The sequence below is a fragment of the Herpailurus yagouaroundi genome, unplaced genomic scaffold (genome assembly GCF_014898765.1).
Source record: "Herpailurus yagouaroundi ecotype Mexico unplaced genomic scaffold, PumYag 29, whole genome shotgun sequence".
Classification (NCBI taxonomy): Eukaryota; Metazoa; Chordata; class Mammalia; order Carnivora; family Felidae; genus Herpailurus; species Herpailurus yagouaroundi.
In genome coordinates, this window is record NW_024412377.1 from 52490817 (window position 1) to 52517133 (window position 26317).

General features: G+C 37.6%; 1 protein-coding gene across 3 annotated transcripts in view; it reads right to left on the reverse strand.

Moving 5' to 3' along the window:
* GABRB2 (gamma-aminobutyric acid type A receptor subunit beta2) overlaps nucleotides 1–26317 on the reverse strand; it is a 250599-nt gene that overhangs the window by 148818 nt on the left and 75464 nt on the right. For all 3 annotated transcript variants that reach the window (XM_040443934.1, XM_040443951.1, XM_040443941.1), the window contains exon 5: nucleotides 21940–22160. In XM_040443934.1, coding sequence (XP_040299868.1) covers nucleotides 21940–22160 — 221 coding nt within the window. The remainder of the gene's footprint in view (nucleotides 1–21939; nucleotides 22161–26317) is intronic.

Here is a 26317-nt window from a genome sequence, read left to right on the forward strand (position 1 = left end):
TGCTTATGTTTATGAGTAATTGTTTTATATATTTGGGCGCTCCGGTATTCGGCGCATAGACATTTATAATTGTTAGCTCTTCCTGATGGATAGAGCCTGTCACTATTATATAATGTCCTTCTTCATCTCTTGTTACAGCCTTTAATTTAAAGTCTAGTTTGTCTGATATAAGTATGGCTACTCCAGCTTTCTTTTGGCTTCCAGTAGCATGATAAGTAGTTCTCCATCCCCTCACTCTCAATCTAAAGGTGTCCTCAGGTCTAAAATGAGTCTCTTGTAGACAGCAAATAGATGGGTCTTGTTTTTTTATCCATTCTGATACCCTATGTCTTTTGGTTGGCGCATTTAATCCATTTACATTCAGTGTTATTATAGAAAGATATGGGTTTAGAGTCATTGTGATGTCTGTATGTTTTATGCTTGTAGTGATGTCTCTGGTACTTTGTCTCACAAGGTCCCCCTTAGGATCTCTTGTAGGGCTGGTTTAGTGGTGACAAATTCCTTCAGTTTTTGTTTGTTTGGGAAGACCTTTATCTCTCCTTCTATTCTAAATGACAGGCTTGCTGGATAAAGGATTCTCGGCTGCATATTTTTTCTGTCTAGCACACTGAAAATCTCGTGCCAATTCTTTCTGGCCTGCCAAGTTTCAAAAGAGAGATCAGTCATGAGTCTTATAGGTCTCCCTTTATATGTGAGGGCACGTTTACCCCTTGCTGCTTTCAGAATTTTCTCTTTATCCTTGTATTTTGCCAGAGGACTGGTGTTCTTAATTACAAAATGTTAACTAAAAATTTTGGGAGTGTTTTGTTTATCTAAGGAACTGGGACATGCACTATGATAACGGAACAAGTTATATACAGAATAATACTTTGTATGGACCAAACTATTGGACCACAGGCTAAATTTGACCATCCAGTTATTTCTTTATTTTTTAATTAACTTAAATTAAATTTTAATACCAGTACAGTTAACCTACACTGTTAAATTAGTTTCGGATATACAATATAGTGATTCAAAAATTCCATATATTACCCAGTACTCATCAAGATAAGTGTACCCTTGGGGCGCCTGAGTGGCTCAGTCGGTTGGGCGTCCGACTTCGGCTCAGGTCATGATCTTGCGGTCCGTGAGTTCGAGCCCCGCGTCGGGCTCTGTGCTGACAGCTCAGAGCCTGGAGCCTGTTTCAAATTCTGTGTCTCCCTCTCTCTCTGACCTTCCCCCATTCATGCTCTGTCTCTCTCTGTCTCAAAAATGAATAAACGTTAAAAAATAAAAATAAAAAAAAAAGATAGGTGTACTCTTAATCCCCTTCACCTATTTTACCCATCCTCCCACCCACTTCCCTCTGGTAACCACCTGTTTGTTCTCGATAGTTAAAGGTCTGTTTCTTAGTATCTGTCTCTCTCACTTCTCTTTTCTCCCTTTGCTTGTTAGTTTCTTAAATTTCACATATGAATGAAACCATATGGTATTTGTCTTTCTCTGACTTATTTCATTTAGCATTATACTCTCTAGCTCCATCCTTGTTACAAATGACAATATTTCATTCTTTTTTATTTTTGAATAATGTTCCATTGTGTATACATATGATATATGTACACATATACCACATCTTCTTTATCCATCCATCCATACATACATATATATGTGTATATATACACACACATATACCACATCTTCTTTATCTATCCATCAATGATTGGTTAGCACATGGCTTTAAAATGTGAGTTTAGGGGTGCCTGGGTGGCTCAGTCAGGCATCTGACTTCAGCTCAGGTCATGATTTCATGGTTGGTGAGTTTGAGCTCTGTGTTGGGCTCTGTGCTGACAGCTCAGGGTCTGGAGCCTGCTTCAGATACTGTGTCTCCCTTTCTCTCTGCCCCTCCCTCACTTGTGCTCACTCGCTCTCCTCTCTCTCTCTCTCTCAAAAAATAAACATTAAAAAAATTAAATATCCATATCCTCTCTCTTTCCCCATTTAAAAAATATAAATAAAATATGAATTTCAGGGTGCCTGGATGGCTCAGTCAGTTAAGTGTCCCCCTTTGGCTCAGGTCATGATCTCACGGTTCATGAGTTCGAGTCCCACATCAGGCTCTGTACTGACAGCTTGGAGCCTGAAGCCTGCTTTAGATTCTGTGTCTCCCTCTGCGCTCATGCTCATGCTCTCTTTCTCTCAAAAATAAACATTTAAAAAACTTTTTTAATGTGAGTTTAAAGGCCTTTAATGAAGACATGTAGTTTCCAGATTCTTTAAGTGCTCATCCTTCCAGATTCTCTTCACGTAGTAATCCAGCCAGGCCCAGTGGATGTTTGACTCTGTGACACTGGCTTAAAGATATAGGCATACCTCAGAGATACTGAAGATTTGCTTCCAGACCACCACAATAAAACCAATATCATAATAAAGTGATTCAGGTGAATTTTCTAATTTCCTAGTAATATAAAAATTATGTTTACACTGTAATCTATTAAATCTGTAATCAATTGTGGTCTATTAAGTGTGCAATAATATTATGTCTAAAAAAATGCACACACCTTAAAATACTTTATTGCTAAAAAATGCTAACCATTATCTGATCTTTCAATGAGGTGTAATTCTTTTGCAGGTTGAAGATCTTTCATCAATGTTGGTATCTGCTGACCCATCAAGGTGAGCGTTGCAGAAGGCTGGGGGTGGCTACGCCAATTTCTTAAAGTAAAACAACAATGAAGTTTGTTGCACTTACTGACTCTTCCCTTCACAAACGATTTCTCTGTAGCATCAGAGCAGATACCGTTTTGACAGCATTTTACACATAGCAGAACTTCTTTCAAAATTGGTGTCAGTTCTCTCAAATCTTGCCACTGCTTTATCAATTAAGTTGATGTAACATTCCAAATGCTTTGTTGTCATTTCAACAATTTCCACAAGCATCTTCGCCAGGGGTAGATTCCAACTCAAGAAACTACTTTCTTTGCTCATCTCTGAGAAGCAACTCCTCATCCGTTCCAGTTTCATCATGAGATGGCAGCAATTGAGTCACATCTTCAGGCTCCACTTCTTAATCGGAGTAAGTAGCTATAGAGGTGGTGGAAACAGCCAGAGAACCGCATCTGCAGTTACTTCCTCCAATGAAATCTTGACTCCCTCAAAGTCATCCATGCAGGTTAGAAGCAACTTCTTCCAAAGTCCTGTTCATGTTGATCATTTGACCTCTTTCCATGAAACACTAATGTTCTTAGGGGCATCTAGAATGGTGAATCCTTGAGAGAAGTTTTCAATGTACTTGCCCAGATCCATCAGAGGAATCAGTATCTATGGCAAGTATTGCCTTATGAAATGTATTTCTTAAATAATAAAACTTGAAAGTGACAATTACTCCTTGATCCATGGGCTACAGAATGGATGTTGTGTTAGCAGGAACGCAAACAACATTAATCGTGCTGTACATCTCCACCAGAGCCCTTGGGTGATCAGGTGTTTGTCAATGAGCAGTAATATTTTGAAAGGAATTTTTTTTTTCCCTGAGCAGTAGGTCTCAACAGTGGACTTAAAATATTCAGCAAACCATGTTGTAAACAGACATGTTGTCATCCAGGAGTTGTTGTTCCATATGTAGAACAGAGGCAGAATAGATTCAGCATAATTGTTAAAAGCTCTTGATTTTCAGAATATAAATGAGCATTGGCTTCCACTTAAAGTTACCAGCTGCAAGAACTCCTTACAGGAGAATCAGCCTATCCTTTGAAGCTTTGAAGCCAGGCATTGACTTCTCCTCTCTAGCTATGGATATCCTAGAAGGTATTTTCTTTTAATGGAAAGCTGTTTTGTCTACGTGGAATATCTGTTGTTTGGTGTAGTCACATTATCAGCTCTCTTAGCTAGACCTTCTTAATAACTTGCTGCAGCTTCTACCTCAGCGCTTGCTACTTCACTTTGTACTTTTCTGTTATGAAGACGGCTTCTTTCCCTAAACCTCGTGAACCAACCTCTACTAGTTTCAAACTTTTCTTCTGAAGCCTTCTCTCCTCTCTGAACCTTCATAGATTGAAGAGAGTTAGGGCCTTGCTCTGCATTAGGCTTTGGCTTAAGGGAACATTGTGGCTGATTTGATCTTCTATTTAGACTACTACAACTCTCTCCATATTAGCAATAAGGCTGTTCTACTTTCTTATCATTCGTGTGTTCGACAGAGTAACACTTTTAATTTCCTTCAAGAGCTGTTCCTTTGTTTTCACAACTTGGGAAGCTGGCACAGGAGGCTGAGCTTCCCACATATCTAAGCTTTTGACATGCCTTTTTCACTGAACTAAATCATGTCTAGCCTTTGATTTTAAGTGAGAGACATGTGACTTTTCCCTTCACTAGAACACTAATTTTAATACTGTTGTGTCTCAGGAAACATGGGGGCTTGAGGAAAGGGGGACACCTGGGGGAAACGGACACTCAGTAGAAAAGTCAGAACACATACAACATTTATCAACTAAGTTTGCCAACTTATGGGGTGCAGTGTGTGATGCCCCAAAACAATTAAAATAGTAACATTAAAGATCACTGAACACAGATTACCATAACAAATATAACAATCATGAAAAAGTTGTAAATATTGTGAGAATTACCAAACTGTGACACAGAGATATGAAGTAAGCAAATACTAGAGGGAAAATGGTACAAATAGCCTTGTTTGATACAGGTTGCTACAAACCTCCAATCTGTAAAAAAAATGCAGTTATCTGTGAAGTACAATAAAGAGATGCACAATAAAACAAGGTATGACTGTAGTTAAAAGTTGAAACCCACTTAAATATGCTGAAGTAGAGGGTTGGCAACATACAGTATCACCTCCAAATATAAGAGATTAAGTAGCTTCAAAGTCATACTGCAGAAAAATGAAGGAATAATATTAAGTGAATAAAGAAAATTATGAAATGGGGGCGCCTGGGTGGCTCAGTCGGTTGAGCGTCCGACTTCAGCTCGGGTCATGATCTCGCAGTCTGTGAGTTCGAGCCCTGCATCAGGCTCTGTGCTGACAGCTCAGAGCCCAGAGCCTGTTTCGGATTCTGTGTCTCCCTCTCTCTCTGACCCTCCCCCGTTCATGCTCTGTCTCTCTCTGTCTCAAAAAATAAATAAACATTAAAAAAAATTAAAAAAAATTATGAAATGGACATATAACATAATCACAGTTTTATGTGAAAAAACATTCAAAGAATACAGAAGGGAACCTGACAATGATAGGTATCTCTGAAGGTATTTTTTTCTTCAAAATTTGATACTTTTTAAAATACTCTACTTTTCAAATCTTTGATCACTAGCATTTATTATTTACATACCTGGAAGATAAACTCTTAGTCTTACTAAAAAAGGAAAGGAGGGGCGCCTGGGTGGCTCAGTCAGTTGAGCGTCTGACTTCAGCTCAGGTCATGATCTCCCGGTTTGTGAGTTCGAGCCCTGCATCTGTGCTGACAGCTCCAGAACCTGGAGCCTGTTTCGGATTCTGTGTCTCCCTCTCTCTGCTCCTTCCCCACTCATGCTCTGTCTCTCTCTCAAAAATAAACATTAAAAAATTAAAAAGGAAAGGAGAGAGAGAGAGAGAGAGAGAGAGAGAGAGAGAGAGAGAGATGACATTTCTTGAATGAATACATATAAAATACTGGGCAGAGGACCCAATGATTTTGCAAACCTCCAGTGCCTCATCATTTTATAGACATGACTTTACAACAATGTCAACAGTCACGCTGCAAATCCTATCAGCTCCTACAGCCTATAGACATAGTAGACATAGAACAATGATGTTTTAAATTGAATAATCTATGAACAAAATCTTTTATCTACAAAATATGTGGCTAGAATTTAAATTTACAAGATTTTTTTCCTATAATGTAGGAGCCATAGCTAGGAAAGCAAATCATTCACAAATTATGTATCTTCAAATATGAAGACTAATTTTTATCAGTTGTAATAACCTATGTGTCCAGAGAAAGGTAAAAAGGGCAATATAGAGTGACTGTTAGAATTTCATAAGTCAGATACACTTGGATCCAATATTCAGCTCTGCAATCACTAGCTGTGTGACATTAAGCACATTAGTTTTTTTTGAGCTTCGGTTTTCTCTTGTGTAAAAAAATATCTACTTCTTAAGAGTTAAAGTATATGAAGTATTCAGTATACTGTGCCTGGCACAAAATAACTACTAAATAAATGTGAACTAAGATGAATGTTTGAGGGGCGCCTGGGTGGCGCAGTCGGTTAAGCGTCCGACTTCAGCCAGGTCACAATCTCGCGGTCCGTGAGTTTGAGCCCCGCGTCAGGCTCTGGGCTGATGGCTCGGAGCCTGGAGCCTGTTTCCGATTCTGTGTCTCCCTCTCTCTCTGCCCCTCCCCCGTTCATGCTCTGTCTCTCTCTGTCCAAAAATAAATAAACTTTGAAAAAAAAAATTAAAAAAAAATAAAATAAAATGAATGTTTGAATGAGCAATAAATGAGTGAAAAAAAATTTTAAAAACATGGAAATAAATAAAATGTTATAAGCAAAAGTACAGGCAATGTGTCAATCAATTTTGGGAAGGTATTCAAATCTACTCTTATGTAGAATCTTCTCCCACCAGCACATGGTCAGTTGCCCCAAGAAAAGCTTAATGGAAACGAAAGCTTGCTGTCTGCTATGAGGAATTTTAACTAACAGTACCAGAGACCTCTTCCCATCAGCAGAGAGAAATGGGTGTGTATGCTCCCTTCCAGTGCTGAGCAATCTGCCCACAGCAATGCAGAGAGCATCACTGTTCTGGGGACTTTTGTATTCCATGGGTAGCAGCTACTCAGTGACCATTACCTGGGTCAGATTGCAAAGAATTCCCAGCCACTGGCGTTCATCTGCTCTACCCTGCCATTGCATTTCGTTTTTGTTTCTCCTGTTTTTTGATTTGGAGTCCCCCTCTAGCCTTGTGACATGTTTCCCCATCTGCTCATGCAGATGGTGTATCCAGAGAAGTAAAAAAATTCTGGTGTCCCTAAATCCCTCCTGATGCAGTCAGTTCTCTTTAACACAGAGCAGTGGAGGAAATATATGAGGATTTGGAAACTACATTTTAAAGCACAGAAAGGTCATGGCTCACATAAGGAATACATTCATGTTCAGTGTCTAGTTTGTGCCGAATGTTGTCTGCTTAAGTAAGCCCATACCCTGACATACTCCTGAACGAAATTGTGTGTGCAACAGCTGAAAGCACCTGAAATATGGAATTAAACCTTGCCCTGTCACTCAACCCCTACCAAATCTTAGCAGTCAGCAATTATACTAATGACCTCTGGAAATTTGGCTCCATGTATATTTTACACTTTTTTTTCTATCCATGCTTAGAAAAGCTGGAAATTTGCAAGGACAAAAGCTTTTTGAAATGAAAGAAGATTTTCACTAAAGAATAGTAATTTGATTTTACACAATTTTTAAAATACAACAAAAGATGAAATTGAGCCTAGCATCCCACTCATGTTGGAGGAAACAGAAGCCTGAGCATCAATCAAAAAGAACAAAATCACAAATAAAGGAAAAGTAACTCCGCAATATAGACTCTTCCTCATCTAAGATGTCTGAGATTTGCATAATAAAATAAGCACTAAAACTAAAACCTATCCGGGGCGCTGGGTGGCTCAGTCAGTTAAGCTTCCAACTCTGGCTCAGGTCAGGATCTCAAGGTTTGTGAGTTCCAGCCCCGCGTCGGGCGCTGTGCTGAAAGCTCAGAGCCTGAAGCCTGCTTCAAGATTCTCTGTGTCCCTTTCTCTCTGCCCCTCCCCTAATCACACTCTGTCTCTCTCTCCCTCAAAAATAAACATTAAAAAAAAAAAAACCCTAAAACCCATCCAATGACATAGACCAAATTCAGCCTCATAGGTGATTCCACAATCCTTAGTGTTCTCAAACTGGAATGTCAGGTAATCCATATTATTTGGAACTTGGCCTCTCAGACTAAAATACTACTTGTTTTATGCCTAGATTTTAGAAGTGCATTTTCACTGCTGTGTTGATTTTCCCCTCTGTTCTTTCAGTGTGCATCCTTTCCCTGTCCCAGGCCACCCACATGCAGTTGACACAAACTTTTCCTCCTTGAGAGTAACTCCACCCTCCACCAAATAAAGATCAGACTTATGGGTTGTCTCATCCCCTCATCACTGGGTGATGACTGACTGTGCAGAGATTAAGTAACTTAGCAAGGATCCATGAACCAACCATTAGTGAATAATGTTAGTGAAGCAGTGAGATATACAAAGTTGTCACATACTAAATGGGCTAAGAAAGGGCCAGTTGGGGATGTGGTGAACTGTTTCTCATTATCACACCATAAAACCCTATTACATGGGCAGAAGACTGACCCTTGTGTCCCATATATCTAACTTCCCACAGGAAGTTAGATCAACCCATGGATTCCAACCCATGGATTCCAGCCAAAAGGGCTAAAATACTTATGATTTGGGAAAAAAATTGTTCTGAGCAATAAAAATGCTTCTTATTTCCACATGGTAGTCAACCCTCGCTCTTCCCACTTCCTGCCTTGCCTCCTATCACACAGAGAAAACATACACGTGCACACACATGTGCACAAACACACACACACTGAAATATAAACAAGATAGTTCAAATAACATAAGGATATGCTATTTGCTAAACAAATCGTTTATATTTGAGAAACTATACACATTTTAATCGTAAAATATTTGATAATCATAAATAAAAAAGAACATCTCCCTTTAACTCAGCCATAATGAATTTTTCGAGGTATGTGTCTGAAAAGCACTAGTTCTCATTAGAAAGTGTTTTCTCACTGACTCATTATGTGGTAGAAGGCTAATATGGGTCACCTAAATTCCACATTTATACAACTCTCTTCACCTTCACATCTCTGTGTATCTTTTAAGACACCACTGGGACTGCAAATAATAAAATAACATACGAAAATACTACACCAATGGAAATTTCTACACAGTCAACTCATTTGCGTTTAAGTCACAACCTGGAAAACTGAATTGATGATAAATGCTGATCCTGTCTTTGTTTTCAGAATGCCTTCTTATCATCTGTTGAAACGGTATCACCTCTAGTACCATCTCACTGGTAACGTAGTTCTCCCCACTAATAGAGAAATGCACACGGTGTCTACTAGGCAGGACAATCAGATTTTTTCACCGCATTAAAACATAATAATCTTTGGTAATTGGGTTCTCCATGATACCGATTTGATTTTATGCTTCTGTTTCTTCTTAATTTACCTCAGAATGCAAATCCATTCTTTAAAAACATTAGATGTGATTTTGCCTGAGTTGCTTGCATTGAGACTGAATGATAAATCAATTTGAGATAAGCCTCCAGAGACCACAGGATCCCCTCTAACTGATCAACAAAGTCAGGTAGTTACACTGATAAGATAGGAAGTACTGTGAAGAAACTATCACTTATTCATTCTTGCAGACATTCATTTAACAAATAGTTTTGCACTGACCCTTCTGAGACAGGCACTATGCAAGTTGCTGGGATACAGCAGGGGGAAAAAATAGAGGTCTCTGCTCTCATGGAGATTATCATTTATTGTAACATGGCCAATAGTAAACACTATTTTACTTTTATTTTTATTTTACTGTTTACTATTAGTATAGTGTTTATGAAAAATGCATTTAGTTATAAAGCACACAAAATGCAGAAATGTGATAGAGAGGAAACAGAAATTTGGGGTAAAGCAGCATTACTTAATTTTCTTCCTGTGAGCACATAAGTGTGTTCTGTCCTTAGGACCATGGTGCTTTTGTTCTAACTGGATCATTGCTCAGATTTCTGGCTGTTGGTCTTGATAAATAACATCTTGATTCAGATGTCACTCCTCAGATAGGATTCCACCCCCCTGCTCCATCACTCTTTATCAGATCATTCATTCTGTTTAATTGTCTTCATGGAATTTATCACAATTTGCAACCCTCAAGTTTATTATTAAATAGCCTCTTTTTTTTTTTTTTTTTTTTTTTTTTTTTTTTTGCTGGTGGTTTATATGTTTCCTTTATTAAGTACATGCCTCTGGAGTTAGGGACTATGTCTGGCTTATTCACTTCTGCACCCCCATTCCCCACCTAGAGAAATAAGAAGTGCTTACATGGCAGCTGATTGGGTGGATTGATGGATAAATGAAATGAGGGTTCAGAAATTCACTTGACTACAATGGCCTTGTTTCATTAAACATAAATTAAAACACTAGTATTTTCTCATGCTTCCTTTGAGTACACTACACAGACATTCTTAACATTAGGGTAGTCACCATTACTAACAGCAATCAGCTATCAGTCTAATGAAAATTCTGAGTGAGTCTGTGTCTGCTCTGCTACCTCCTAGGCCATGCACTGGGCCGTTCCCCTGCATTAAACCTATTAGAATATGAAGGGCATAAACTCTAGAGTCAAACAGCTTAAATTCTATTCCCAGGCTTGACACGTGAAGTTGTGCTGCTTTGAACAAGTTACTGGATTTGTCTAGGTCTCAGTTTCTCCTTCTATAAAATGGAATGATATGAGTATCTGCCAGATGGGATTATTTGAGGATCAGAAGGTATAACAAATGAGCAGCGAATGATATACAGCATGTGCCTAATTGATTTTGATGATTGCCATTATCTTGGTAACTGCACCAATGAATAAGACCACAACAAGTATTTATTACCAACCTACTGGGTGCTGGCTGTTTTTCCTAAGTTACATTATTTAATTCTGAATATAGTCCCATAAATTAAATGATATTATTTTCAATTTAAAGTTGGTAGGTAACTTTTTAAAAAGCCACAAAACCTACAAAAAAAAAAAAACCCAAACTCCAGAACCTGGCCCTCTTGCACTATCCTATCCTACTTTGCTCTTCATCTCACTATTACATATCTTCTCATCCCACTAAACTCCAGGTTTTGAGTCTCAATTTTTGGTTGTCTCATGTGTCTTTGTGTAACCCCAGTACCCTAGCACAGTGTTGGTACATAATAAGGATTTAACACCGCTATCCCCTCTTGCCAAATATCATCTGGTACTAATCACGACAGAAAATAGCAGGATAGGTCAAAGTTAGACACATGTGGCATTCTTACAATGGCAATTAATCTCTACAAAGAAGTCAGTGTGTGCTGAGGACTCTACTAAGTGCTTTACAAATCTTTGTTCACTTAATCTCCCCAGTAATCCTATAAGGTGGGGGTACTCTAAAGCCCTACATCACTGACAAGGGAGCTGAATGTCAGAAAGATGAAGCACAGCTAATTTGTGACAGAGGAAGTCCTTGAAACAAGGCAGTCAGATCCGAAACCCAGGCTCTTGATCCTTGGGTAACACTGCTTTTCCTGTGTTCTGTGGCCTCACTATGCAGTGATGGAAAATGCCTCCCAGCATATTGATGCCACAAGAAGTTTTGGTCTTTATCCTGATTTTTTTCAGTTTAGCTTAGTTGTTAGACTATTACAGCTGCTAAAATAAAAGTCCTAATTATTTTCTCTATTATGGCTAGTGAGAACAACCCAACATGGAATTAATATCTTCCTCCAAGGATTTATGGCCAGTTAGCATTTTGTTGTCTTTTATTCTGTCCATAAGAGTGCAGATAATGGGCTGCTTCTGAGAAGTAAAATAGCTTGAGCATTTCATAATGTGGTGACTGTGATTTGAGTCTTTAAGCTATTATACTGGCTTGGTTTCCAAAAGGAAGGTTTGCTTTTATTTGTGACCTCCAGAATAAAAAGGTAAGGATACGCAAGAAATCCTCTCTTACTAACCATTTAGCAAATCAAGGCATTAAAACTTTAACCAAAAGTCCTTTAACAAAAAATTTTAGAGATGATATCCTTAGGTTACATTGCCTTTTATCTCCTTTATTTTTTTTTTTCTTCTCCATGGGGAATAGGCTGAAAAACACTTCAGTGAAATAAGTCTTTTTTTTTTTTTTTCACTTATGCCACAAAACAAATACAGATTTTCTTCAGTGTATTCTGGGATCTTCCCTAATAGTCTTACAGACAAAGGTACTTTTCTAGTTGCCTGAAAGTCAGAGGTATGACTAAGCTTAGTACCTTCTCTGTCCCCCCTTCCAGGATGAGTACTGATGGTAGACTTAGGGTCAAGGATCTGAGTGTAAGAATGACATCTGTGAATTCTTGACATGAAAGTGTACAGGTTACTGGGGTAATTCCTTCCCAGATTATGAGGAATACAGCATCTTCAATCCAGCAGAAAGCTGGACAGAGTAACTCTAGAGTGGCTTTCAGAGACCCTAGGAGCCAAAAAGCTAGGTGGCCTTCTCACTTATACTAAGGTATTACATCTTTGGCTGAGATTTAATCTAATCTTGAAGTGGCTGCTTTTTACTTAGTCTGCAACCGAACTCCACAATATGGCTATATTATTCTGGAAAAGAAGAGAATTTCAAAATCCCTATACCCCCAATTCAAACTGAACTTCAACTCAAACTTCCTTGAACTTGAGGATTCAAAAACATGAAACAAAAATAACTTTCTGCATCTAAATTGTACAAGAGAAAATCCCCCAAGGATAAAGGATGAAAGTAGGGGTGATGATATTAACTTACACCTGAGGGATATACTATACGTGCTGTAAATATGGAAACGGCTACAGGCTAGCCAAAAACAGTGCACAAATCCCCATCATGGAGCCTGTTTAAGACTGAGAAAGTCATAATTATTTATTTACGAATAGCGACTCGGACAGTCTCTCTAGGGGGAGGCTCCTTTTATGAGCCTTGGAAATTTGGGCTCTCCATTCTTCTTCCGTCAAGATTTTCAGTACCTGTTTTCCTTAAGGGTCTTTTGCATCCATCTACCTGGACAGATACTGTATTTTTGCAGAGTCTGAGGAAGTGACTGAGATCATGGGCTTTGAGTTCAATTCTGAGCCTCAAACCAACCAGCAAGATATTTACTTCTCCAAAGCTTCAGTATTCTCAACTATAAAATGGAAATAACAGTAGCCTCCTTCACAGGGTTGTTTAATACAGATAATTCAGGGCATGACATATAGAAAGTACTTGATACACATTACTACTACTGCTCCTACCACGACTACTACCAATAGCAGGTAATCACTCTCTTAATTAAACAAGTGCTCATTTATATTTGACTTGAAAGGTCTTTGTCCAATTAAAAATCTGACAGGAGCTAGCTCCTTACAAAGACTATCTAGGTTAACTGTATTTTGCTTAATTGCCAAGCAAGTTGCCAGCAAAAGCTGCCAACAAAATTCACTGATTTCATGAAATCAGAGTGTTGCACAAGTTACCCCAAACGTCACTGGAGAAGACTTTATCTTTAATGCTGAGGACTATCTACACTGTTTGAAGGTCAGAATTATGGAAGTCCCTTCTGTTTTCTTCAGTTTTAACATAAGACAGAGGAAAAAAACCTGTTGTTGACATATATATGTCCAAAGATATACACACATATGCATATGTACACATACTTATATACCTATAAATTGATACATGTGCATATTTATATCTATAAATAGAGATAAACACCTGTATACAAACATATATGTAACAGCTATAATTTTAATCATCCACTAGGAAATACTTTGCTTAAAATAAGTTAAATAATCAAATTAAATTATATTATATTAAATTAAAAAGTGAAGATCTGGCTTCTTTCCATGCTGACAGTATTCTTGTGGCCTACAGAGTTCACTCCCAATGAAATCAAGAATATGTAAGTGCTACCTCCAAAATATGTTATGTATAGCGATGCTGTATACAGATACATTCACGAGCCTATGAATAATGTGTCCTTGATGATTTTAATGCTTCTTTCCTTTGGAGACAAGGCCCAGTTCCCATGGCACTCCTTTGCCTTCAATACAAGATGTATGTTCTCATTGGGCATAGGGCTGGTTTCTGCCCTTCTTTGAAAACCCCTGGAGTCTCTGGTCATTCTTTTCCCCAGAAGTTCTTTCACATCTTTGGTTTCAGGGCTGCCACATCTACAGCTGTCATGTGACTGAAATCAGTGGACATGAGGACAACTAGGGACCCATTCAGCTGACAGTGAATGAGACCCACTGACTAATGGAACACTATGAGTCAGTAAAAGTTAAGAAGAAGATGGTGGGCAGACTTTCTTTTCCTCTTTAATTTTTTTTTTTTTTATCTAAAAGTCCAGCAAAATGTGGCAACAGAAAGAGCCCTAGATTATTTCTTAGGGCTGCTAAATACACACTGCCTCCATGTCTCAAGTCCAAAGAATGGTGTGATCCTGATTCTACTCTTTTCGATTAGGAATTGACTTATTTGCTGACGTCAGTCAGACAATGATGACTCCATACAACCAAATGACTCCAGCAGCAGCAGCAGCAGCAGCAGCAGCAGCAGCAGCAGCAGCAAGAACAAGCCCTGGATTAAGAGTTAGGAGTCTGGTGTTCTACTCTGTGCTTTGCCATTAACTGTGTGATATTAGACATAGTCCCTTCCCTCTCTGAACATCCCTCTTCTCATTCCTAAAAAAGGAGGTGAACTTGAAGGTGTCAGCTATTATTTCTAAATAGGGAAAATAATAAGCAAGAAATCTCTCTAAAAAATATTTACAGTTCAGGGCATCTGGGTGGCTCAGTCGGTTAAGCATTCAACTCTTAATTTCAGCTCAGGTCATGATCTCACAAATCATGAAATCGAGCCCTGTATCAGGCTCTGGGCTGACAGTGAGGAGCCTGCTCAGGATTCTCTCCCCCCCCCCCCCCCCGCCCCTCCCTTGCTTGCACCCTCTCTCTCTCTCTCTCTCTCTCTCTCAAAATAAGTAAATAAACACTAAAAAAATTATTTGTAGCTCCTTGGACTGGATATATCCTATAAAACACTATGATTGCATGCACTGTTTCCCACAGAGTTGGAGAAAGATGAAGATGATTTCTCCTTCTCAGAAGAATGAGAAAGTCTAGAGAGGAGGGCGTCGCACCCTGGCCATTACGACTGATATTCTTAATAAAATTTCTGTTTTTCTGCTTGACCAAATGCAATCACTATCTCTATGAAAATTAATTAAAGCAATTAGAAAATCTGAGTAGAACTTGATGTTTTAATGTTTGATAGACTATGTTTCAGTGAGGGATGGCTACTTGATTATTTGCTTGTTTAATATCCTGTGGTAAAACTTCAGGAATAGAGGAAGAAGACAAAATTAACAAAATCTTGCCTGTCTAAATTCATTACAAGCTAACATTATCCTTTGCCATTTTCCCAATGACAGAACATACATAGCAGGAGGTGGTTGAATTGCTTTCTGCTTCCTGCTGAAATTTTCTTTAAGAATGTGAACCTTTAATCAGAAGTGACATGCTTCTGATCTAATATTACATATGGGAGGTGTATAGACACATGAACTCAAGAACCCCCTCCCCAGGCCAAAAGACAAACAGCTATTTTTAGATGGGTCAGCTATTACTGAAAGACTAAGTCATTCTTTCCATAAGAACTGGCCTAATAAAATCAGCATTAGTACATCTCCAGAGTCATCTATTTAACCAGTGAGACTACAAATTGTAACAGCACAACTATAAGACTATAAATTGTGCCACAATTTATATTTTTTATTTGCCTGTCACTAAAATATTAAGTAAATTTTAAACGGCAGTCCTGAATTTCATAGCAACAACCACATATTTCACCTTATATGAAAACCATAAACCATATCCTGTATGGGATAAAGAAATATATCCCAAATATGTCCCATAATGGCTAAAGAATGGTGGTGAGGAGGGTTATAGTGACATGAAAACATGTTTATGATACATCCTTTGTCACAGAAAAAAATTCAAGTCACAAAATAGTATGTAAAATGTAAATCTGTTTTATAAAAAATTTCCTATAAGCTTTTTTACTAGAAAAGTATCTAGAAGACTATAAAGCAAGGTACAGATAGTGTTTATCTCGAGGTGATAGAATTAAGAGTAATTTTATTTTCATAACTGTATTTTCTAATTTTTTAATAATAAATATCTACCACCTCCTGATAGGAAGTCTTTTGTCTTAATTATGTTTGTTGAAGAGTTTCTAATGTTTGATAAAATGCTTATGATATAAATAATATGCAGTCCAATTTGGATTCAGATCTTAAATGTTAATGAAAATATATATTATATTAAAAAAAGATGTCATCATTTGATAATTCAGGGGTTTTTTTTGTATGCCAGAATGTAATGATTATGGTTTTGATTTCTTAATCAATCAGATATTTTCAAGGAGATAAATATAATTGCTAAGTAACTGAAATATCATGTTAAATGCTTATGTACACAAAGAAAGGTGGGAGTATATATACCTAATATATTTGTGCCACCCATTAGCAAAATCACAGGAATACGAAATTTGGGGAGCTAGTATAAAATTTAGAAGTCACTTAAATGAGTAATTGTAAGAACTATTAATTGTAAGACAAGGCCTCCTAATTTTCTGCTTAATGTAATTATTCATTTACTTTTTGAAATCCAACAAATATTTCCTATTGTAAGTAAATAACAATATAAATTCTATCTAGCATTCTTTATAATACCAACGACAGATTAAATCTGGTGTTTACCTGGTAGGGGTTTGCTGGATTCCCTAAAAGAAATCCAATATTTTCTATATTATTTTTCCTTGAACTGTTCTGAAAATGATTTGAATGGGCCAATATTATTTGAGAATAATATATAGTTACTCTGTTTGAAATATTTCCTTTGTAAATTGCTAGGAATTCTTCGGCTTCATCAACTAGAAACTCATTTGTCACAAATTATCCAGCTGGGTTAGTCCTGAGAAAATATTCTTCCTCCTGACAGAGGAATATACATCTCCTGACAGAAATCTCTAAATAGCAATGTTAAAGACAAGAGGAATCTGATTTTATAATCAAATTGGTGAAATTGAGCTATCAACCAGTCAAGAGTGAAGGTGAGAATCTATATTCAAAGGTTTCATTATTCTTTAGCCACAAACTATAAATTTAAGTTTAAAAAAGGCACTATTCATAACTTTTGTTAATCATTCCTGTATCCCATAGACTGTTAAATAAGTTGAGAAAATAGACACACATGATAGGACATCAGGGGAAGAAAAGGAAAGACTTTTTAAAAGAAACTGCACAACGTCTAATTAAATGAAAGTTACTGAGTGCATGCAACAAATGAGGCACTGGGCTGGGGCTACAGAGCAGTTTTTATTTATTTATTCATTCATTTTTTTATGTTTATTTATTTTGAGAGAGACAGACAGAGAGAGAGAGAGAACAAGTGGGTAAGGGGTAGAGAGAAGAAGAGACAGAATCCCAAGCAGGCTCCGCACCATCAGTGCAGAGCCTGAAGCAGGGCTCAAACTCACAAACTGCAAAATCATGACCCGAGCCAAGATCAAGAGTCAGAGGCTTAACCAACTGTGCCACCCAGGCACCCACAGGGCAGCTTTTAAAGTCTGCCTTGCCATTTGGGTCTCAAGCCAGGCATCCATTTTCCTTGCTCCAGATCTCACGCTGCCAAATGCAATGGCTGGAGTTAACTGGCTCCACTATACATTTTTTTTAGTGGTTCCCTTTTTCACTCTAGATCTGCTGGGATAGACCTTCCCCATTGTCTTCAGTCCACTTGCTCTCTGACACTTTTCTCATTCTACACCATGGACCTGGTGTCCTACTTTGCTGAATTGTGAAAAGACAACTGGGGTATAATTCTATAATATAAAACAATGGCTTTGATATGCGAAGCCTTCCTTGTGCCAGCCTTCAAATATCCCTACATTAATTTATTCATTAAATAGTAGCACTGAACACTTATTATCTACCAGTTACTATGCTACTCCAAATATATAATTTCATTTTCTACTCTGATGTTAGATTATATATTCTTTTAGATTCATTAATTATTGATTCAGAGGATGACAGGTTATAAAAACCATAGCATACTGGTATCATCTAATTTACCCTCTCTGTTTTATCTATGAGGAAATTAAAACCTGGATAAGGCACTCAAGGTTCAAAGAGAAGTTTATTATAAAAGCCCAAACTAAAACCTAAGTTTCATTATCGTTACACTCTGTTAAGGAAGTTGGTTGCATTGCCCACTTACATCCATTTATGTATGTGGTTCCTCAAAGCCACTGTATCTTAATGCAAGCCTGCTGAGTAGCTAGTGCGCTATCCTCAAAGCTCCTGATCTCCAAACATAACATATCAGTATGAGTGCACTCAGAGTTCCTGCTGTGTACAATCAGATGCAAAGGGCCACTCATGCAGAAGGACAACTGATTTCATAAGGAGGTCATCAAGGTTTTAACTGAAGAGTTTTGACCACTCCTTCCTGGGTTATGGCTTAACCTGGTTGTCTATGGTCAAGGATCCCACCCTCTTGAGTCACATAACCTTTGAGATGTGCTGATCTCATTTTCAGACAGAGCTCCTGAAAGTAAATAACATATATAGATGATTCCCTACCTCCAAGAGATCAAAATAGCATTTCTTGGCTACAGACTTTTAAATATTAAATGATATTTCCTGCATATTAGAACCAGATATTCCTAGGTCTCTGACACATAACATTTTTCCTTTTCCAAATTTTATCATAAAAATTTTCAAACCTACAGAAAAATTGAAAGACCGGCACAATGAAATCCTATATACCAATGATAAAATTAAACAAGCATTAATATTTTGCATACTACTTTCTCCTTTCTATGTTTTAATGCTTGAACATTTCACTAAAGAAAATCCTACAAAAAGAAATTTACTCAGATCCTCTGAATGTTCTCTCTACCTTCCTTGTCCCTGCCAATGTGTATGGATCTCAATGGGAGGGGAGTTTTTGGGTAAATAGGAAAAGTGACTATGTAGAGTGGAATCAACCTTACCATGGTAATTTTATTTATTTATTTTTTTCTTTTTTTTTTAAATTTTTTTTTCAACGTTTATTTATTTTTGGGACAGAGAGAGACAGAGCATGAACGGGGGAGTGGCAGAGAGAGAGGGAGACACAGAATCAGAAACAGGCTCCAGGTTCTGAGCCATCAGCCCAGAGCCTGACGCGGGGCTCGAACTCACGGACCGCGAGATCGTGACCTGGCTGAAGTCAGACGCTTAACCGACTGCGCCACCCAGGCGCCCCAACCATGGTAATTTTAATTGAATTCCTTTTACTTATATATTGCAAATGAACCTCCTGGAGTTGAGAAGGGAGTATGTGGTCTGCATTAAGCTTCTTGCCATGAAATAAATCATTCTGTTATTTATCGGTAAAAAGTGGACTAGGATACTTGTAAATTTCTTGAAAAACTTGTTATCCATTTCAAAATCAGAATTAACAATACAACTGCTGGAACAATTACAATTCATGTGCCTTCTCTGTCTAGTAGTGTTAATTTCACGCATGTCAGACGTGTTCGACACCCCTTGTTAGAAGAGGGGATAAGAGAATGATGATTTTCTATTGTTGTGAGTTTGAGTTACAGCAATGTCATATAGTTGGTCTCAATGATAAGACTGAGCAGTCATCAATGTTTTTGTCTGAGTATATAATGACATAAAGAAGCCTTATTTATCATCTATATTGGTCCTCTCTTTTCCTTCTCAATTCCAAAGACATCTTGATTGTTGATTTTCCCATCCATTCAACTTTGCATGTGAATTCAGAATTGACAACCTTTATTGAGCATATTTATGGTTGTAGGCACTTTGTCAGTGTTGGATATACAAAGGAGAATACAACTTGTTCTCTGCTTTCAAGGTGGGTGTTGCAAGGAAATAGGAAGAGCTCAGGGTAATTTCTGCATGATTGCTGTGCAAATTAAGTGATTTGCTGGGCAAATGCCTCCAGCACTAGGTCTGGTGCTTTGCCAGAACTTGACACTTGCCAGTCCTCCCCCTCATTTACTGCCGAGTGGATAACGTTATTTCTATGGCTCCTTGTTCCTTCTTTAGGATTCTGACCACACTCTGTGCTTAACTCTTAAAAAGTGGGAACTGAAACCTCTTTTCATCCCCCATCTTCCCCACAGCCTGCATGGTCACCCTCTCATCAAAGTATTTGTGACACCTAATTTTTTTTAAGTTTATTTATTTATTTTGACAGAGAGCGAGAGAGAGCAAGAAAGTGAACAGGGGTGGAGCAGAGAGAGAGAGAGAGAGAGGGAGGGAGAGAATCCCAAGCAGGCTCCACACTGGCAGCAAGAGCTCCAGGGGGGGACTCAAACCCACAAACCATGAGATCATGACCTGACCCAAAACCAAAAGTTGGACACTTAACCAACTGAACCACCCAAGCACCCCACACCAAATGTTTTATTGTTCATTCCAAGTGGTAAATTTAGCAAAATATAACTGATAACACAGTTCTTTCCATTAGCACTTTCAAAGCCCACCACCTTGGTGGAATCTTTGCAGACACTGCCAGTCAATTTATCTCTTTGGCATTTCTCTATTTTCTAAGACACGCATGTAAACACTGCCCATATCCAGTCCATCTTCTTACCTCTAATGGCTGACACAGAGCACAATCATGCTACCTCTGTTCCTCACCCTTACCCACTCTCCCTTGGTAGCCAAAATGCTACTTTCTCTAAAAAATATGACCAACAAAGAAGCTGGTTCATAAGCACCTAAACAGGGGCACCTGGGTGGCTCGGTCGGTTGAGCATCCGACTTCGGCTCAGGTCATGATCTCACGGTGAGCTCGAGCCTTTCATCAGGCTCTGTGCTGACAGCTCAGAGCCTGGAGCCTGCTTCTGATTCTGTTGTCTCCCTCTCTCTCTACCCCTCCCCTGCTCATGCTCGCTCGCTCTCTCTCTCTCTCTCTCTCTCTCTCTGTCAAAAATAAGCACCTAAACAATGTGACTGTCAGAATATACCAGATAATGAAAACAAGACATAATAAATAAGAAAAATGTGGGAGTGAGAAGTATCCCCACGTAGTGATTAAGAGCTGTGACTCAGAACTTGGATCTGAGTTCAAATCTCATCTTCATAGCTTACTTTCTTTGTGATTTTAGGCAAGTTGTATCAGCCTCAGTTTCCTCATTTGAAAATAAAAATTGTAACAGTTTCTAACTCATGAAGTTGTTGTACAGATTAACTATAACAATGCATGGAAAGCATTGATGATTTAACTCAATATCTGACCACTAACCCCTAATAAATGAATAATACCATTGTTGCTACTATCATAATTATGATAGGGTAACCACACATTTATGTAATAATAAGTCAGAGAAAATGTAACATTTCAGAATTAAGAGCTTCTTCCCAATAATGCAAAGAAACCCTTTATATTGTAATAATGTAATTTTTCAGGGTAAGATAGATATCTTTTTTCTCCCTTTTCTTTCAGGAAACCATCTATTGCTTTTAATACAAAAACAAACTTTAAAAGAAGAAACTTTTACTTTGCAATCCATCCTCACCTTAAGAGCAGAGCACCACAACTGTTTACTGACATGAAAGTTCATTATTAGTAAACATGAGATAACAACTTTATTTATTTGCAAGTCTGATTACTCCTTGGAGGGAGAGAGGGCACAAAAAGCCTTCCTGTCACCAGAGAACCAGACCCAATTCACACAGCTTAGGAGAAATTTATGAAACAGAAATCTGCCATGCTCAAACAAGTATTCAGCATTCATAATTTGTTTCCATTCTAATTAAGCACTATAGCCCAGCTATGTTGATTGTTTATCCTTACTCCTTAAAGAAAGCAGCTTTAGGATCAGCAGCTGATGTTAGAAGATAATTCAGAAAAAATTATTTTTAGCTAGGACTAAGTCCCTTTGTATACATGCTCTCCTAAACTCTCAGATGTCTACTGGATAGGAGATTTAACTGCTTATCACAGAACGGAAGGAGGAATAAGGAAAACATCACAATATTCTTCTCCAATAAAAATCAATAACGATTTCATTCAGAAAAAGTTCAATTTTGAAATGGACACTACAGACCTGAGGCCATAAAGAACGGTCCCATCTGGATGCAGGCGGATCATGCGGTTCTTGACAGTCACTCCATGCACAAATGACTTCTTATCATTCAGAAAGTAGGTATCGGGCACCCAGAGCTGGTCTGCCACTCTATTGTCCAGAGTCAAGTTTAAAGGTATTACATTATAGGACAGTCTCTTATCTCTCCAGGCTTGCTGAAAGTACATTGTCAAGGTATAATCCTGTGAATGTGAGAAGAAAATGGTTATTTTGTACCCAAATGGACTTGGGAGTTAGGCAAACACTTTAGTATTCATAAGAAAAGAAAATATATACAGCCAAACCCCAGAAACATATACTATTCATATATAGGCAAATATTAATTTATTAAACCCATTCTTACTGAAACTTGCTATGTATCAGGCACTGTAGCAGGCACTGTAAATACAGAAGTGAAGAGAGCCTATCTTGGCAAAATTTATTATTATATTTTACCCAGGAAGAAAGATGGTAAGGAATAATTACTTAGTTTGTCAATGAGAATCCTAACCCATTTAATCAGGGTGAATTTCCCAGGAGAGGCGACGTTTACACTGAGATTTGTATAGCTTCTCAGTAATCTAAACAATATTAACTCAGTCAGTATTTCAAGAGGATTTTAATTGCAGGATACTAAATTATCAGGCCAGGCTCTTAGCTTTTGAGAAACAATGGGTTGCTATAAAGTGAGCAACTGGTCTTGGAGTCTCAGCTCCTGTATTTCTCAATTGTTTCTAGCATGTAAATTTACACAACTTCTTTTTTGCTTAAGTTCCCTTAACTATAAATGGGGCTTTCAATACATACCTGATCTACACAGATTATGACAACTAAATGTATAACTCAAATGCAATTTGTAAACTACAAATAGCTATATATTATGAATAAAGCATTTACTATGTATTGTGCATGTTTTATCCATTAGATGCCTATGGGCACTATGTAATAGCTCTCTCACCCTCATTTGAATGATTTAATGAAAGACCAAATATTCATTGGAAAAGATAATTACCAATTTATTTTAAAATCATTTCACAGTGCCCTACTTGAGGGCTTTTGGAAAAAAAAAAAAAAACAGAATCATGTATTAATCATTTCTGCAACCTGAAAACTAGCACAGTCCTAGGGCACAAATGGTGAATGAATGAACAAATGATTGAATGAATGAATATCCAATAAGGTACACCTACTGGATTTCTGCACGTTTACATACTTTTGTGGATGAGATACACAATAAAATCTCTGTGAAGTCCCTGAATTCTTCCAACCCTCATTGATATTTATACATCCTAATGGTTATATAATTTAGAAATACAGCTTGTAAGATATTATCTGCTAAAAACACTGAAAAGTTTTAATGGGAAAAGTATAATCCTTATGCAAGAAAATTAAACATCTTTCCTTGTTTCACAAATATACAAATTTTGATCTTCTTCAGAAGTCAGTATAGGGCTAACTTCTGAATGAGAAGTGTAGAACCAACCTTCTATTCTAACAAAAGAAACATTAATATCCTCAAGTTATATCAAATAATTGTAGATTAAATTTCCTTTAGTGGATCACTTTAGTCAGTGATCTGAACTGCTCTGAAGCACTCTGCTTTTGTAAAAAAAAAATAGAATGAGGATCTCTAAAATAGCTTCTTGATTTATAGTAAAAGCAACCTTGTAGACTTATGAATTACATAACTAGAAAATATGAAAAGGAATAGATACACTTTTTGCATGACTCTGTGTTATAGCCTTAAAAATAGGAAATAAAATAGGCAATTTATATGGTGCTTAAGAGGTCACATTTTGTGATTTCCAATTCTTGGAGATAAAATTGAGTATTTTATAATTATCTCTATTAGAAGATAAAGCTATTTATGCTTCTTTCATAATAAACCTCATTGAGATTTAGGGGAGATAATGCTGTCTGGAAAGTGCTCCGTCAGCTGAGATGCGTTTGGACACAGAAACTGTATTCTCTTTTGGGCTAAATAAATGGTACTACTGTGAAATCCAGTGTCATGTGCTAATTCCTGTTATTTGTCAGCAAGGCAAAGCCTGCTAAGAAATGCACCAGACGGGGGCGCCTGGGTGGCGCAGTCGGTTAAGCGTCCGACTTTAGCCAGGTCACGATCTCGCAGTCCGGGAGTTCGAGCCCCGCGTCAGGTTCTGGGCTGATGGCTCAGAGCCTGGAGCCTGTTTCCGATTCTGTGTCTCCCTCTCTCTCTGCCCCTCCCCCGTTCATGCTCTGTCTCTCTCTGTCCCAAAAATAAATAAACGTTGAAAAAAAAAATTAAAAAAAAAAAAAAAAAAAGAAATGCACCAGACGGACCCTAATAACTCTGCTAATTGTCGCACCAATTTTCATTTCATTTATTTTTAAATGACACATCATAGCACTGTCAAGAATAGAAGAAACTCCTGAATCTAAATAAATATTATTGGGCTTAAGAAGAAAGAGTAGTCTGCTCCACCCTCTCTCCTAAACCTTTATCTACCCAAGATAAATCCTTCGAACTTTCACATAAAAAGTGTATCCTTTACATTTAACAACCCTATGTTTTGAAAATTGTCTCACAATTGGTTTATTCAAACCAAAAAATAATTAAAATTTTTTTACATTTATTTACTTTTGAAAGACAGAGAGAGACAGAGCACAAGTGGGGGAGGGGCAGAGAGAGAAGGAGACACAGAATCCGAAGCAGGCTCCAGGCTCTGAGTTGTCAGAACAAAGCCCAACACGGGCTCAAACCCCAAAACGGTAGATCATGACTTGAGCCAAAGTCTGACACTTAACCGACTGAGCCACCCAGGCACCCCTGGAACTGAAAAAATTAAAACACCCCCCCCCCCCCCCCCACACACACACACAAACAAAAACAAACAAACCACTTCTGGATGTTCCTCAATCCATTCCATCACCATGCAGGAAGGATTTAGATAACCACAACTAAAACCAACTGACTTTGAATGCTGAACAACATACAGAAACCCCATGACAGGCTCTCTCTCGCACTAATCACAACTAAATATAATGGAAAGAATAAAGATAAATAAACAAAACTACCAAAGTACCATGCAAAGTAAGAAGAGTATGCAGATTGCGAAGGGAATCAAAATGTGAAGAAAGACCATTCCAATGGTGAGTTTGTTGTTTATTTTTTCCTCCCTTTTATCTCATTAAACACACACACACACACACACACACACACACACACACACACACACAGAGCCCAAAACGCAAATAAATGGAGAGACATACCATGTTCCTAGATTTGAAAAGTACTGTTAAGATGTCAATCCCACCAAATGGATTATAGACAAAATTCAATCCCAACCAATATATGCACAGGATTTTTTATAGCTATGCACAAGCTGATTCTAAAATTTATACAGGGAGCAAAGAAATGAGAATAGATGAAACAATTTTGAAAGAAAAGAATAAACTTGGAGAACTTACTATCTGATTTAAAGCCTTACTATTAAGCAAACTAAGGGTGGTACTATGGTATTGATAGAAACACAGATCATGAAATAGAAGAATCTAAAAATAAACCCACACAAAATGCTTAATAATTTCTCACAAGGATGCAAAGGCAATACATTGGAGAAAGCATACTATTTTTAACAAATAATATGGATTAACAGGAACATCCATATGTAATAAATAAATAAATAAATAAAGTCACCCATACTTTACACCTTCCATAAAAATTAACTCAAAATGGGTCACAGACTTAAATGTAAAATGTAGAACTATAAAACTAGGAGAAGAAAACATAAGAGAAATTAAAATTCTCTGTGACTTTGAGTTAGGCAAAGACATTGATACAAACCTACAAGCACAAGCAATAAAACAAAATACTGATAATGGGACCTCAACAAAATTTAAAACTTATGTTCCATGAAAAACACTATTAAGAGAGTAAAAAGACAAACCACAGATTGGGAGAAGATATTTGCAAATCACATATCTGATAATGGACAGGTATCCAGAATATAAAAATGTATAATGAATTCTCAAAACTCAACAAACAACCCCATAAAAATAGGCAAGTAATGTGAACACTTAGCCAATGTAGATGGACAAATGATAAATAAGCACCTGAAGGGACACAAAACATCATTAGTCATCATGGGAAATCAAATTAAAAACTAAAATGAGATCCCACTACATACCCATTAGAAAAGCTAAAATAAAAACATCAAAAAAAAAAAAAAAAAACCAACAACTGCCAATTCCAAATGCTGATGAGGATGCAGAGCAACTGAAAATCCTACTTACTACAGATGGGGATACAAATTTTCAGCCATTTAGACAACAGTTGGACCATTTCTTATAAAGTTAACATACATTTCACAAGTGACCT